At 47.5% G+C, this 16,763-nt stretch overlaps 1 protein-coding gene across 4 annotated transcripts in view; it reads left to right on the plus strand.

Moving 5' to 3' along the window:
- Positions 1-16,763, plus strand: part of MVB12B (multivesicular body subunit 12B) — a 390,107-nt gene that overhangs the window by 96,638 nt on the left and 276,706 nt on the right. For all 4 annotated transcript variants that reach the window (XM_085613813.1, XM_085613812.1, XM_085613811.1 and 1 more), the window contains exon 2: positions 8,144-8,266. In XM_085613813.1, the coding sequence (XP_085469939.1) occupies positions 8,156-8,266 (111 nt within the window). In that variant the 5' untranslated portion in view covers positions 8,144-8,155. The remainder of the gene's footprint in view (positions 1-8,143; positions 8,267-16,763) is intronic.

Consider the following 16,763-nt stretch of genomic DNA (forward strand, 5'->3'; position numbering starts at 1 on the left):
TTCTTTAGTAATGCCGCAATAGTAGATCCTGTTCGAGGCATGTGGGCTGCTGAATTCATATCTGTGCATAGATCGCCACCTAGTGTTGGGTCCGGATGTTTGCACGTTGTTGTCCTGGAAGAGTCTTCGAAGTATCCTGAGATAGGTGACTCCTCCCCTGGACCACAGTGCGCATGGGCATTCTCTCCATCCTCAGATTGTTTTTTTCCGCCATTGGGTTCGGATGTGCTTATCTTGACTCAAGTTAGGAAAATTTAGTTTCAGGCCAAAAGGCCTTTAGTTTTCGTCGGTACTGTTCCCGATCGGTATCGACAGTTTACTTGCTAGTTTAGCGACCTTACCAACTTTTTTCGGATCCGTTTCATCCGACCATCGACCTTACATCGACGATGGAATCGAGGACCCCATTCAAAGGGTGTCCTGTTTGCCACGCAAAATATCCACATATCGACGTCCACCCGGTGTGCAACAAATGCCTCTCTCCGGATCACGACAAATCGAAATGTATGGCCTGTGCCCGATTCAGATTCAAGAAGACTCTCCGGAATCGACGAGCCGCGAGACTAGAAGCGCAGCAATCGGCACCGGCCCCGACCAACATCTTCAGTACCGAGGACGAAGATGTTGAAAGCGTGGAAAACATACACTCCAGCCCCGCTTCCGAACACGATTCCCGATCGGAAGACGCAGATGAAGAGCTTTTTCACAGGGATGAAGCCGACGATGAGGTAGGGGACTACGATGAGGCCTTCGGGGCCGAAGGAGATAGCTCTGGTGAAGAGCAAGGCCTACCCGTCCAAACGGAGGCTATCAAAGTGCGTCAGTCTACGGCTCCGGTCGAGGGATCGCCTTCAGGCCTTACCCGAGATCAATCCCGCAGTTCTTCGGCCCGGCCTCGAACATCCAGCGAGAGCCATTATTACCCAAAAAGACTGGTTTCCCTTCAACGAAACCGAAACCAATCGTCGCACCGGTTCAACAGAAACCGAAAGTGAAACTGGCACTGGTCGGCTCGAAGACCTCCACTCCTTCGACGCCAGCCAAAACCATCGGCTCCAACCGCACCAAAAGGGATTTCGGCGCCGAACTCGCTGCAGCGGATGTCGGCACCGATCCAAAGAGAAAGGCCATCGGTACCACCAAAGCGCCTCGGCCCCCGGTAACGAAGCAATCGGCACCGACCACCAAGGTTAAAATGGCCGCTCCATCGGAATCCACCTCGAAGGCAGCGACTACGGTCCAATCATAGACGCCGTCGACAGCTACTGCCTCTCCTCGACTCGATGACCCTGTGGCTCCGAAGAAGTCCACACCTACCTCTACAGAACCACTCGGCACCAAAGAACCTTCGGCGTTCTCGGTGCGACAAGTTGCAGCGTCCTTGCAACGTATCAGAGAAAAGGCAGCCCTCCAGGCCACGTCGGGCTCCGAGCCGAAAAAGGCTCCAAAGGCACCTTCGGCACCAACCAACATCACTTTTGGTTTGCCGCCGTCCACGGCGCCAAAACTATTTGCGATTCCGAACACGTGTCACCCAGGCAAGGTCCCCATCTACTGGACACTCTCCTACTGGGCCATCACCGTCCCAATTCATCGACGCCGACACCGGCAGGCTCATGCTCCGAAAGCGGAAGGTCACTTCCGAGCAGGCTTTGGACTCTTACAGAATCCCTCTAAAGCAAAAACTGCCAGCAGAATCGGAACCAGTTCTTTATGAACGCCTCCACACCTCCTATCCAGATCCACAGTCCTTCTCTCCGACGCACTCCGACACGGACGCAATGGAGGATTACATGGGTGATGACACCACCTACCCCAGGGATATGGATCCTGAGGAGCAGCAGGACCCAGATCAAGCTTGGGATGACCCTGTAGACCCGGGTGCCGCTACAGATACCCAGGACACGCAGCTTTATGGCGCAAAAACATCTCCCACAGAGGACACTGCTGCATTCAACGCCCTCATTGAACGTGCCGCAGCCAATCATGGAGTGCAACTCCACTCAGACACAATCGAGGACGATTTCTTAGTGGACACTTTCGCCTCCTCGGAGAGGACTGTAAAGACTCTGCCCATGTTAAAAGGTGTCCTCAAGCCAGCAAAGGACATTTTCAAGGAAACAACCAGGGCACGGGTGATAAACCCCAGGATCGAGAAAAAATACAAGCCTGCGCCTGGGGACCCTATGTACATTAGAGGCCAGTTACCTCTGGACTCCATCGTAGTTGCTAACGCTCGCAAACGAGCACTCTCGCAGACAACTGGTGATGCTCCTCCCCTGGACAAGGAGTCCAAGGTGCTGGAGACCTCCGGCAAAAGGATTGCAGCCCAGGCGGTAAACATATGGCGCATTGCCAATACACAGGCGCTCCTAGCTCGCTACGATCGCTCACACTATGACACGTTAGAGTCCCTACTCCAACATCTACCAGACGAGTACAAAGAGGCAGCGGAGCTCCTCATCAGGGAGGGACAACTTCTCACAAACGCATCCATTAAGTGTGCACTGGATGCCGCCGACACAGCTGCGAGGGCAATAAACACCAGCGTCATGCTACGACGACACGCCTGGTTACGAATCTCCGGATTCAAACCTGAGGTTCAAAATAACATCCTCAATCAGCCTGTCAACCCCGACTACTTATTCGGACCAGAGGTTGACACCACCCTAGAAAAGATCAAAAAAGACACAGACACTGCAAAGTCAATGGGGGCTCTGCAAACGCAGACATTTCGTAGTGGCTCCTTTCGTCGCCCCGGAAATAGGGGAGCGGCTAGAGGACAGGGGTCACAGCAAACCTACAATAAAGGGGGCACACAGAGTACCTACGATAAAAACACCCGAGGTGGATATCGTGGCTCCAGCACCAAGGGCAGAGGACACGGTTACGGCAACACCAGGTCCTCACCCAAGAACAAACAGTGACGCCCTCTCCCTTCCCCCCGACCACATAACACCTACCGGGGGAAGACTCCAGCGGTTCCTGTCCACGTGGAATACCATCACCACGGACAGGTGGGTCAAAGATGTTATCCAACACGGTTACTGCCTCGAATTAACCTCCACTCCACCCACAATACCGCCAAAGCACCGTCCTATGTCCTCAGAGCACTTAGCATTATTACAGCAGGAAGTGCTAAGTATGCTGCAAAAAGGCGCAATAGAGGTCGTGCCCGTCCACCAGCAAGGGACAGGGGTGTACTCTCTGTACTTCTTAATACCAAAAAAGGACGGGTCACTCAGACCTATACTAGACCGGAGACCCCTCAACCACTACATTCTCTCAGAGCATTTCCACATGCTCACCCTACAGCAGGTTCTCCCGCTGCTCAGACAGGGAGACTTCCTAGCCACACTACACCTCAAAGATGCGTATTTCCACATACCCATACACCCGTCACACCGAAAATATCTCAAGTTCACTATTCAGGGGCAGCACTACCAATTCAAAGTCCTCCCCTTCGGTGTGACAACAGCACCCAGAGTTTTGACCAAGTGCCTAGCTACAGTAGCTGCACATCTACGGAGACAACACATCCACGTCTACCCCTACCTGGACGACTGGCTTGTTCAAGCAAGGTCAGCCCAACAATGTGCCAGCCACATGTCCCTCACCATCCATCTTCTTCACAGTCTGGGATTCTCACTAAATTACCCAAAATCACATCTCCAACCCGCACACGTACAACAGTACCTAGGTGCGACCATAGACACTCTGGCAGCCACAGCTCAGCCAAATTTAGTGAGGATCAACAGCATGCAACTGCTGATCTCAAAGTTCAAACCCCAACACTCCCTTCCTGCGCGAGTGTTCATGCAGTTGATAGGCATGATGGCCTCCTGCATTTTCATAGTCCCGCACGCGAGACTACATATGCGCCCGCTTCAGGAGTGCTTAGCACGTCAATGGAATCAGGCTCACGGGCAACTAAAAGACCTAGTGTTGGTGAGTGGTCGGGCATGCAACTCTCTGCATTGGTGGAATCCACAAAACCTTTGCAAGGGCCGACCGTTCCAAGAGCCTGTTCCACAAATAATACTGACGGCGGACGCGTCTCTCCACGGATGGGGAGCTCATGTACTCAATTACACAGTGCAGGGACTATGGACAATACAGCAAAAGAAGATGCACATCAACCTTCTAGAACTGATGGCAATCTTCCTGGCAATGAAAGCATTCAAGGTACACTTGTGCAACAAAGTCGTGTTGATCCGGACGGACAACATGACGGCCATGTACTACATACAGAAGCAGGGAGGAACACACTCTCCACAGTTGTCTCATCTGGCTCAGAGCATGTGGAAGTGGGCCATTCAGAGGAACATATTCCTCATGGCGGAACACCTCCCGGGCAAGGACAACCAGATGGCGGATCTGCTCAGCAGACACAGCCACCAGATGCTCGAGTGGGAGCTACATCCGTCAGTACTCCAACCGTACTTTCAACAGTGGGGTCATCCAGAGATAGACCTATTCGCCACAAACGAAAACGCAAAATGCCAAAGCTTTGCCGCCAGGTTCCCACATCCACAGTCGCAGGGCAATGCGATATGGATGAACTGGTCCGGCAGATTTGCGTACGCTTTTCCCCCAGCGCCATTAACACCGCTGGTGGCACGCAAACTGCGACAGCACTCACTGACACTCATCCTAGTTGCTCCCACATGGGCGCGCCAGCCATGGTACACCACCTTTCTCGAACTTTCCGTGGTGCCGCATCAAAGGCTGCGGATCAAACCTGCACTCTTAACGCAGAACCATGGCGAAATTCAGCACCCAGATCCGCAACAGCTGAACCTGGCAATCTGGCTCCTGAAGTCTTAGAGTTTGGCTACCTAAACCTGCCACCTGACTGTATGGAGATCATTAAGGAAGCCAGGAGACCCACTACCAGAGCTTGCTATGCAGCTAAATGGAAGAGGTTTGTCATTTACTGCAACAACAATGACATTAACCCGCTAGACGCATCCATTCAAAATATAATCTGTTACCTCTTACACCTCTACCGATGCCATCTGGCATACACCTCAATACGTATCCATTTGACCGCAATAGCAGCCTATCTCCAGAACAGGCAGCACCTCTCTTTATTCAGAGTGCCTGCCATCAAAGCTTTCTTGGAGGGACTTAAACGAGTAATTCCCCCAAGACACCCACCAGCACCAGTGTGGAACCTCAACTTGGTCCTCACCCGACTGATGGGCCCACCCTTCGAACCTCTACACTCATGTGAGATTCAATTCCTCACCTGGAAAGTAGCTTTCCTAGTGGCAATCACTTCGTTAAGAAGAGTTAGTGAACTCCAGGCACTAACCATTCAAGAGCCATTCATACAGGTTCACGCAAACAGGGTCGTACTACGTACCAACCCCAAATTCATGCCTAAAGTTATATCGCAGTTCCACATGAATCAAACTATTGAACTGCCTGTTTTCTTTCAGAATCCACAAAATGTCGCTGAAAGAATGCTCCATACACTAGATGTCAAAAGAGCCCTCATGTACTATATAGACAGAACTAAAGACTTTAGGAAGACAAAACAACTTTTCGTTGCCTTTTCTCCAACACAAAGGCAACGCCATCTCCAAAGCAGGTATAGCCAGATGGATCGTTAAATGTATTCAAATTTGCTATCAAAAGGCTAAACGCACATTAACGATTCCCCCACGAGCCCACTCAACACGTAAGTTAGGGGCATCCATGGCTTTCCTGGGAAACATTCCTTTACAGGATATATGTAGAGCAGCCACATGGTCCACTATACATACATTTACCAAACACTATTGTGTAGATGTACACTCAAAACAGCAGGCAGCTGTAGGACAGGCTGTTCTCAAAACTCTTTTTCAGACCGCTGCAGCTGGCACTGGTGGCCGCCGCTAATAGGAGGTACTGCTATATATTCTATGCACAGATATGAATTCAGCAGCCCACATGCCTCGAACTGAATATGCTACTTACCAGTATGCATCTGTTCTTGGCATGTAGGGCTGCTGACATTCATATCGCCCACCCTCCTCCCCGGCGCCTGTAGCAGCTGCAGCTCTCAGAATTACTGTATAGCATGGCCATCACTTTCTGTATCTACTCCATCACTGCCACAATGGCGAAAGACAATCTGAGGATGGAGAGGATGCCCATGCGCACTGTGGTCCAGGGGAGGAGTCACCTATCTCAGGATACTTCGAAGACTCTTCCAGGACAACAACGTGCAAACATCCGGACCCAACACTAGGCGGCGATCTATGCACAGATATGAATGTCAGCAGCCCTACATGCCAAGAACAGATGCATACTGGTAAGTAGCATATTCATTCTTTAGTAATGCTGCAGTTGTAGATCCTTTTCTTTAGTAATGCCGAAATAGTAGATCCTTTTCTTTAGTAATGCTGCAGTCATAGATACTTTTCTTTAGTAATGCTGTAGTCGTAGATCCTTTTTCTTCAGTAATGCTGCAGTGGATGATCTTTTTCTTTAGTAATGCTGCAGTCGTAGACCCTTTACTGTAGTAATGGTGCAGTGGCCTTTGTTGTCCCTTGAAGGTCTCTTGTGATGGAATTACTCCACTGGTGGTATTTCACCAGTGACTTCCTGTGGGTTTTCTGTGAGTGGAGACATATAAGGCATCAAGTTTTGTGAGTTACCTTTGTAACTACATATCACCATTTGAGCATGAGATTCCAGCACCCCAAAGACACTGCTCTCACCCATAAAATCAAGTCCTTGTAGGATCTACAAGGAGGTCTCTCCAATATACCCCAAAATTTGTCCACAAAGCTCTCCTTCTCTGGCTGCATCTGAGTCACTTGCAGCAGGACGTGATAATATTGTGAATTGCAAAGTAGGATAGGAACATGCAGAAAGCCAGGTATTCTTATTTTTACCATCAACTTGAACAGTCTCCCCCTCCTGTCGCTACACCTCCCCTCTTCATGACCTTCTGGAAAGAACTACAGGCCTCCCTTTTTTCATCCGCCACAGTCTTCTTTGATTGAGCCCTAGCCTGTCCCTGCATCACCCCCTCTTTCCTTTATAGTGGTTGTCAGTTCTTTTGTTACTGCCTCTTGCTCATGTACCTTTGACCCTCCATGCTTTTGTAAATGTTGTTCGGTGTATCTTCACCTACGCTTCTTTGTCCGCATCGCCAACATAGGAGACCATATGAAAAGTATGAGTGGTTTCTCGTATAGGGGGACTGCTTTAGTCTGCGTCAACAAAAAAAGCATTCAGTTGTAGTTGATGCAGTTCTTGAGACCAACAGTCTCCAATCCTTCTCTTGAACGCATATCTCCTTTCTCTTGACTTTAATAATTGCAATCAACAGGATGTTCTCTTCCACTAGGAGGCCATTGGTTTGGGAAGAGGGGCGTGATGTCATTAGTGGCCGCCATTTTAAGTTGGGCAGCTGTACCGCGCTCACCGATTCTGATTACAGGGCGCACTTTTTGTCCATCACGGCTGAGGAAGGCTGGCTTGTTTGTCAGGTGTTGTTCGGCCTTCATATTCCCTCGTCCTGGATCTCAGGTAGAAATTGCACAGTTAACTTTCACGTTCTATGTACATAGGACCTGCCGAGTGAGTTGTAAACACTGGCTGCACTTAACACACAGCAACCGTCCTTCGTCTCTCAAGGGAACCGTTATTAAGAGCGAAGAAATATTGACTTAATTGTGCACTTTCAAATGTAATTTGTAGGTATTGAAAACAAGTGACGGTTGAAAATAAACAATTCAAACACATTATCTGAAATGACTGATTAAGAGCGAAGAACATTTTGCTTTTTCAGACTAGTGAAGTTTGAAATAGACAATTCAAACTCCTTGTCATTCATTTTTCTCAAAGTTGTGTTTAAAGTAAATAAATGTGGACAAACGTCCATGCGTGTGTACTGTGTGTTTTAGTTCACACTGGTGCTAAAATATGTGTCTTTCTGCCAGTTTGCTCACTCTGGATTCCTGCCGCATGTACAGACATTGGAATGCATTTCTTATCGCTAACAAACTCCCGAAGTACGGGCTGTTAAACAAATCGCTGCCTTCCAAAGACGCCAGTCTGTGTGTACAGTGGCAGTGCGGAAGTGGCTTGCACATGGTGAAGGTGTGACGTACAGGCCCTGAATGTGCTTTTTTTTCTGTTCCAGGACCAGTCCACCATGCCTGAAGTGAGAGACCTTTCAGATGCGCTGCCCGACCTTCCCATGGACCCAATTACTGGAGTTGGGGTGGTCGCATCTCGGAACCGGGCCCCTTCGCATTATGACGTCGTAAGTACTCGTTTTACTCCCTTCTTTGTTGCAATTCAGTCAAGCAGAGCAGGGTTCTGCAATGTCGGTCCTGGAGGGCAGGATCCATGCCAGATTTTTAGCATATCCACATTTAGATAAATCTAGTTATCTTAAAAATCCGGTATGGATCCGGCCCTCCGATATTGGAGAACCCTGAAGTAGAGCATCAGTGTAAGGCTCCCAATAATGCGCCAATGAAGAGAGAGAACGGACTTATGCAGGATACAGTAGGCTCTATTGAGAAAGGTTGCTTCGGTTGTAATATATCGTTACCACCAAATTTACCTTTACATGTCAGGAATTCACAGTGATTCCTGGTGGGTGGATACTAAGCCATAAGTTTACAGACCTCCCCAGCTGTAAATGTTAGGTGATGATATGTGTATTTGTAAAGTGCGAGGGTGTCCTGGCGCTAAGCCGGTGTGTGCCTAGCCCTGCCTATGGTAGGTTGGTTACTTGAAAAGCCAGGTCATCAGCTTCGTACAGAATTCAAGAAGAGAGGACGAGGCTCTGATGTGGAGTGAGAGGTTGTTCCACTCTTTAGGAGGGACGTAGGAGAATGCTCGTCCTCCTGAACCGATTCTGTGTGTGCGCGGGATGCAGGGCTTTAAGTGGGCTGGGTCCTGCCAGTGCTGAGCACCGGCAGCTTTTAAAAGAAGGTGCTGAGACAGGTCCCTATCGGGCTCTCCGATTTTTACCTTCAGGTTGAAAAAAAACCTGAACTCTGCCTTAGATGTAACTTCACAGAGTCTAGTTTTTCAGTTTTATATTGCGCAAACTTGGAGCGCTTTTTATGAGCACCGGTTACGTTACACAAGGGCATATTCATTTTTTTGAATCACAGGATGTGAGGCTTGAACCTTTTTTTAGCTCAAAAGTCCACTGCTCTAGCCTTACGCCACAACCTCACCCACAAGAGCGAGTAGCATTTTCAAAATTCCATACAACAAATTGATAGTTGTTGCTTATTTATTTTATGCAACTTACAACCATTGAGAAAGCCAGGAGCCCTGACTTGTTGTAGGTGTAACATTACTTTTTGTGTTATATATCTGGAAAAACGGACAGACACAGCTAAAATGGGGAAGCACAGATTTTTTGCTTAAGGCTTTTAAGCCACACTCTTAATTACAGCCGCCACGCCCAGTTTTTTCATCCCACTTAAAACCCTGGTGGGATGTGGGCGAGTAAGATTCCATTGAAGCGGAAGGGTCTGGTTGGTTGGTGGACGGAGATGCAAATGTTCAGGTAGGTGAGGCCTGAGTTGTGTTGTCCTCAAGGGGTGATTAAATGGGCGCTTCGGGAGTGGCTTGCCATGGAAGTCTGATAACACCCCCAAACATGTTCCCAAACTCGGCCCCGCCCTCTTGCCACTTTGGAAAGGGTCATAAAATGTCGCCATTGCAGGGCTGGTGAGCTCCCCTTCCATGGTGGAAAGAGGAGCAGACCACCCTAAAATTGATGGGATGTGAGGGAGGGGCTATCTCCACAGAGGAAAATGTTTTCCCCGAAGGAAAAAAGTGTGTGTATACACAGGGTATCTTATGCCCTCTTAGCGAATGACTCAGCTGTAGAAAACACCACACAGCAGGGAGAGGATCCTTTAGGAAAAGCCATTTGACCTTCCCATGAATATCCCTGGAAGCCTGCACCTCATACACGGTTTTGTGATTTTCCACTAATTTGATTTCATGTTGTCCCCAAGTGTATTGGATTTGCACTGATTTTCCATTATTCATTTAAATTATATATATATATTGCCTTTCTTCAATCACGATTTACTGATTGATACAGAAGAGACATTGTATTCAAAGTTGCACAGTAGTTTAGCAAACATTTTTTGGCAAGTTGCAGCTTTTTGTATACATTTTACTTTGAATGCACAAAAAGCCACCAGTCTTGCCTTCCTGCTCATGCAGATGCTGCAGTACAGTCATACAATTGGCATGGAATCAGAGAGCATCACAAAAGCCTCAGATTGTTAAATATTACAAAAATGTATACCCGTTTTTATGCTGAAAACAGTCAGTAATGTAAGGTGAGCACACAGCCCAATGCATTGAATGTTCACCCTAACAGAAGAGGCTTTGCATTAATGAGCCATGCATGCAGGTTTGCCCACCTTATAAATATGGATACACACCTTGCGTTAGCGGCATGCAATACTCTTTTACAGACCATATTGTGGTGCCGTAAACTGGCAGCCAAAGTGTTTGTGCTGCTGGGGGTTGGGCCTCCTGGGCTGGCTTTTATTATCACTCTCGTTTGCTTGCTTCTTTTTTGATAGTCAGTTTAATTGATTTTGCAGAGAGATAGCGGTAAAAAAACATAAATACAAACAGTACAGCATGATCAGCAGCATCACAACATGTGACATTTGGCGAGTAAAACAGCCTTGTGACATTATACATTGTTGTTTCTCCATCTTTAGCGGGGCACATAGAATTAGGGAAGAGAAGGAAGTTAATTAGTCTAGCATTCCCAACCATTTACCCCAGACCCTCCGGTGTTTGGCCGGACAACCCCTGGCCTCGTAAAGTGGTAGCTCTTGTGCGGCGCACCAGTCCACTCCTCTGCGCCATTTATAGTCGGCGGAGTGGGATTCTTCCATGTCTTGCAATGTCGTGCTTGGCCACTACAAGGGCGGTCCCAGAAACATTTTATCTGCTCTTGATCCACCTAGCCCACAGCTTTCCAAACTTTTCATGCTGGGGACACCCTTTTTAGAAATGCAAAATTTTGTGACACGGTAATGCAGTTTAGCGAGCGAACGTAGCGGGAGAGCCTTAAACAACTAAGTGGTTTCGGGGGGTTCACCCCCCCCCCCGAAAAAAGTTTGAATAAAGAGTGGGCAAATGGTGCCTTTTCAAGCAAATTTGAGAAAGCAGGAAGGTTGATAAGGCAATTGTGAATCTGTTCTAACAAAGGCAGTGACTGGCAAAACTGTCTATCCGTCGCTTGTTCTGCTGACATCCGTACGCATACATCGAGGGTGTAGGCATGTCTCAGGATGAACTATTCAGCATTAGTAATTCTAGCTAACCCAATCACTCTCGAATGCACCACAAGTTCAGACCAGAACTCCTTCACAGCTATGATGTGTAAACGAACCGTGGCGTGTGATGAACACGAAGACCTTTCTAACCCATCTGCTCTTGGTGCTTTGTCTGGAGGACCACTACATTCAGGCAGTTCAAAGTGCCTGCGTCTATTTAATTTGGAAGGGAGATTATTTGCACCCTTCAGCACGCACGCAATAAGTATAATGTGAAACTGCTCCACAGTGTTTAATGGCAAAACCGTCACAAAGGTAGAAAGCAGGAACCTGCAAAGGTAGAAAGCAGGAACCTGCAAGAGAGAGTGCTGTGAGCGGATTTAAGACTACCAGCCTTTGTATGCTTCGGTGTTTAAGTGCACCTTTAATTTAAGTGCACCGGACGCCGTCTTTTTTTGACTACTGTTTCGGGCACCGGCACTCTTACGTTCGCAAACTAAGCTCTGCCAGTACTCAACAGCACCCAGGCACTCCGGGATATTAAGAACCTGCAGTTTTATTGTTCCATATCAATAACTGCATTCACCCCAGCCAAATATTAGAGCTGAAAATGCCACAAGTATTACTCAACTGCTAAAACCTTCCCACTTTGCGTCACCCAGAAAAGGAACCTGGTTAAACCACAAACTATAGACAACCGTGTTCAGCAATGTTACAAAGTGGCTATCACAAAACAGTTAGTTAAATAAACTTCAAAACTCCACATTGTGCATCTTTCCTTTGGGAAGCTTTGGAATTGCCCTAGTTACACATGCACAGGGCACTCTCTTGCTCAAACCTATTCCTCAAAATCCAAAACAGCAGCGAGGTAGCACACTGTGTGACCTTTTGCATGCTCATGTATATTTTCCCGACTTCATTATTTCACACTCTTCGCCTTCCAATATGTCCGCGCAGGGACGGTGCTTTTACAAACAGATTCAGAGAAATTACATCTGCCTTGCCTCCATCTTTATCTGTAATACAGAGCAGTAAGTATCAGTCCGTGGGCGTTGTGTACAGCCTCGTAGTAATGTATGCACTGGGCTACACAGCCCAACAATCTCTACTGTTGATGAAATCAGCAGGGCTGTAAAGTGTGCACAAAAGAGCAGGGAATACATACATCAGCAGGTACCAACAATCACAAATCTCTGATGCTGAGAAAACGCTGTGGGTAATAATTGAATAACGAAGGGCATTGAGTATTCCCTTTCTGTAAAATACTCCAAGCATTGTCGGATCTAAACCGCGACAACTACTGCTACATTGAGGCGCAGAACCGGTCTGCATCACAACGCCACTATCAAACCTCAAGAATAATTATCATACAATGTCGGATTCCAGTCTACAGACCTCAAAGAAAACAAGCATTGGCATAGCCAATAGGTCTCGCTTTTGGGACCTTATAAGTGTTTAACTATGCAACAGTTGCATAACTAAATACTTTTAAGGTCCCAAAAGCGAGACCTATTGGCTATGCCAATGCTTGTTTTTTGGTAGGCACGAAGAGCCACCATCCCCGTGTAATGCCAGCTGCTGCAACAGGGGGAGGGACGGACTCTGAGGAGAGTGAGCAGAGGAGGAAAGAGCAACAGAGAACCAGTCTGCCAAGTAGGTGCGAACGTTAAAGTGAAAGTAATCATTTCGCGGACGCTTTGAAGTTCGCAGTGGCCGCGCGGCTCACTGAGAACATCAAAGCGCCCGCGAAATGTACACGCAGGCTGCCAAATGGTGCGCGCGCCCGGCGCACATGCACTGTAGTTGGGGGCCTGAAAAGCACTCGTTTGCACTTCCAAATCCCCGTTTTCTATAGCTCTCGCCAGAGCAGCGCTAAAGCGCTGGCTCAGGCGAGACCAAAAAAACAGGGAAACAGTTTCCCTGTTTACGCCTTTCGCGTTCCTGAGGGGTGCAGGAAAGTCATCTAACACCAGCATGCCATGATCTTAACTCTGTAAGACAGTGTGGGTTATGTCTGTAGTCTCGTAAAATTGCCCAGTAAAGGGAGCGGGTGAAAATAAATTCATATCAACAGAGCGTAGAAAATATAGGTAGCGCTCCATTTTCGCCGGAGTCTTGTCATGGAGGATGATGAGTATCATAGCGGGGTCTAAGAGGCTGAATTTCTAGTTTATGTAGGCAGGGCCCAATAACTGTGGTGTCTTGGTGTCGCAATTAACAACCATGGTCTGTTGGTTGATGCTGGCACATGGGAGTGAATGCGATGAGCTCTCTGAAGCTGCAGTTTTTAAGAAATGCATGCAGGTGAGGCATAACAAAAAATGTAGTCGGAAACTCCAGCATGCCACCCGACGCTATTTCACGCCTAGCCCTGTCCATCACACGCGGTTCGCCGTCCAAAAAATACCGTGTTCCGAGAGACACACAGCGCACCAGGGGATACAATGGAATGGCGAATTTTTAAATTGCTAAACTTACTGTACTGAGCGCCAGGGATGGGGAGCAGAGGCAGCTCCGTGGACAGTAGCGCATGCAACGTTCAATGCACGTCCGAGGCCGCGCGCTCACGCTCGCCTAACTCCTCTCCTTCCTCCGCATATAGAGAATTCGCCCTAATCTGCCGGCAGACGTCGTCCTCACGCGACACACCCACACATGGCAGGCGACACACTACTGTGTCGCGACACAGAGTTTGGAAAGCTCTGATCTAGCCCGTCAGTGACCCCCAGTAATATGTTCAGGGGGTTGTGTGGGACCTCCCATTCCAGCACCCCTGTAAGTACTGCCTCCAGGGCAGCCCAATAAGAGGTTATCTGTGGGCAGGATCATACCATGTGGAAGAAATCTGTGGGTTCAGCATCGCATCTTGTGCATGTTGGGTGTGGAATTAGGCTTGCTCTGTGTAGGCCCTTTGCTTGCTTCTTATTAAATGATTTCCTTCCCATTCTTATGTTTTTTTCCTTCCCTGGAACATAGACTCTTTCCCAACCTTTTGATTGGCTGACTGGTATCCTCCCAGTGTTCACTTTTAGGGAATTACTTTTTTCTTTTTCGTTATGCAGTCCATGAAAGTGCATGTCAGCTGCTGCTCTCATTGATCTTTGCTTCCTGTGCTCTTTGCTGCTATGTCATTTGTACGCTCCTTTTCTCCTCCTTTACCCCTTCTCCCCTACCCAGCCTTTTTTTTCTTTTCTTTCTTTTGTCCCCGCTGCCCACTTCGTTGCTTCCCACGACCCGCTTCTCTGTTGCTCTCACCCCTTATAGACGGAAAACAACGTTTAACTTTTACTTTTTGGAGAGCATGGAAGCTGCCATTTGCAGTTAGGCACTTACCTACACGAGAAGCGCGTCTGCACATTTAAAATTACATTTTCTAAAAATGTACCGATCGATATAGCATCTGAGATCGGTCAGTCAAAAAAAAAAAATGGTACTTCCCTCATTTTGTAGGTGTGCTCATGCATCACCAGTCTTAAGCACATTAGCGTGCTTACAAAACGACATGACTGACAGCAGCGACCACGTCATTGCACTTTTTTTTGCTCATGATGCACCGCATTGGCCAAGAGTTTGGCAACCGAATAGGTCTAAAAGGCAAGGTCTATTTGCTTTGCTCTGGCAGTAAAGTGCAGCCGGGAGCCAGTGATGAGTCAATATCAGCCACTGTGCTGGAGACACAAGAAGTGTTACTTTTCTCTGGCAGTGAAAGTGCAGCTCGGAGTCAGTAAGTCAATACCCGCCACTATTCTTTATACACACGAAGTGCTGTTCTTTTCTGTCAGTAAAGTGCAATTGGGTGTCAGTGAATTAATAGCAGCGAATATGTCGAAGGCAGGAATTGCTGCTGTTCTCGGGCACCAAGTGCAACCAGGAATCAGGGAATCGATTGCAAACGCCACGATGAAGACCCAACAAGTGCTGCTCCTTTCTGGCCGTAAAGTGCAACCATGAATCGGTGAATCACTATCAGCCGCTATGATGGAGACACAAGAAGTGCTGCTCTTTTCTGGCAGTAAAGTGCAACTGGGAATCATGGTAGAGACACAAAAAGGCCACTCTTCTATATCGGGGAAGTTCAGCTGGAAGTCATGGAATAGGTAGCAGCCAGTAAACTGGAGACACAAGAAGTGCTGAAAATAGAATCTAGACCAGGAGAAGAACCCTTTCTGATCTGGTTCCTCACCCTCTCTATAACACTTTAACTTCTGAGCATCATTTGAGGGGGCCTCACTTAACAGTCTGTTGTAATGGAGTTTGTTTCTGCAGCCCCCCTCGGAGAGAGAGCAGTTTTCTGTGGATTCTCCACCGATAGGCGTCTCAGCACAGCCAGTCTCACCCTCTAGTCTCACCCTCTAGTCTCACCCTCCAAGTGTTGCAGTCAAGAGAGGTTCTAAGCCCAGCATCCGGAGATAAAACGAACCAGGCATTAGTAACTTATTTCTAGTGTTCAATAGTGCAGATATGTCTTGGGAAGCTTAAGTGCAAGTTAAAAATGCCCGATGTGATATAATTCAGGAGAAAAATAGTACAAAGAAAAAAAGGGGGGGGGGGGTGAGGCAGCAGGAGTAGGGTAATGCAGAGAGAGAAGAGGTTACTCTCTGCAAACGGAAATCCATTATTTTTTAGAGCAAAGTATATCCTGTGTAAAGGCATGTGTACTGTCTTTGCAAGTAAGGGCATTTTGTTTCGAAGAGAAGTATATAATGTGCAATAGGATGTGTATTATCTCTGCAAGGAAGTGCATTGTGTTTAAATTAAAATATATTGTTGGCAAAGGCATGGATGGGGGTTATATCTATAAGGAAGCGCATTGTGTCTAAAGGGAAGTGTATCATGTGCCAGGGGATGTGTCTTATGTATACGGAGCTGCATAGTGTCCAACAGGAAGTGTATCATGTGCAAAGTGATGTGTGGTATATCCAAAGGGAAGTGTATCCTGTACAAAGGGATGTGTATGATATCTATACAGAAGTGCATAGTGCCCAGCGGGAAGTGTATCATGTGCCAAGGTATGTGTATTAAATCTATACAGAAGTGCATAGTTCCCAACGGGAAGTATATTCTGTACAAAGGGATGTGTATTATATATATACGGAAGTGCATAGTGCCTACGGGAAGAGTATCATGTGTAAAGGGATGTGTGTTACATCTATAGGGCAGTGCATAGTGTACATAAAGGAAGTATAACATGTGCCAAGGGATGTGTGTCAAATCTATAAGGAAGTGCATAGTATCCAATGGAAAGTGTATCATGTGCAAAGGTATGTGTGTTATATGTATAAGGAAGTGCATAGTGTCCAGCGGGAAGTGTATCATGTGCCAAGGGATGTGTATTCTATCTATACATAAGTGCATAGTGCCCAACGGGAAGTGTATCATGTGCAAAGGGATGTGTTACATCTGTAGGGCAGTGCATAGTGTCCATAAAGAAAGTATAACGTGTGCCAAGGGATGTGTGTTAAATCTATAAGGACGTGCATA

Source organism: Triturus cristatus, chromosome 1_2 (assembly GCF_964204655.1).
Source record: "Triturus cristatus chromosome 1_2, aTriCri1.1, whole genome shotgun sequence".
Classification (NCBI taxonomy): Eukaryota; Metazoa; Chordata; class Amphibia; order Caudata; family Salamandridae; genus Triturus; species Triturus cristatus.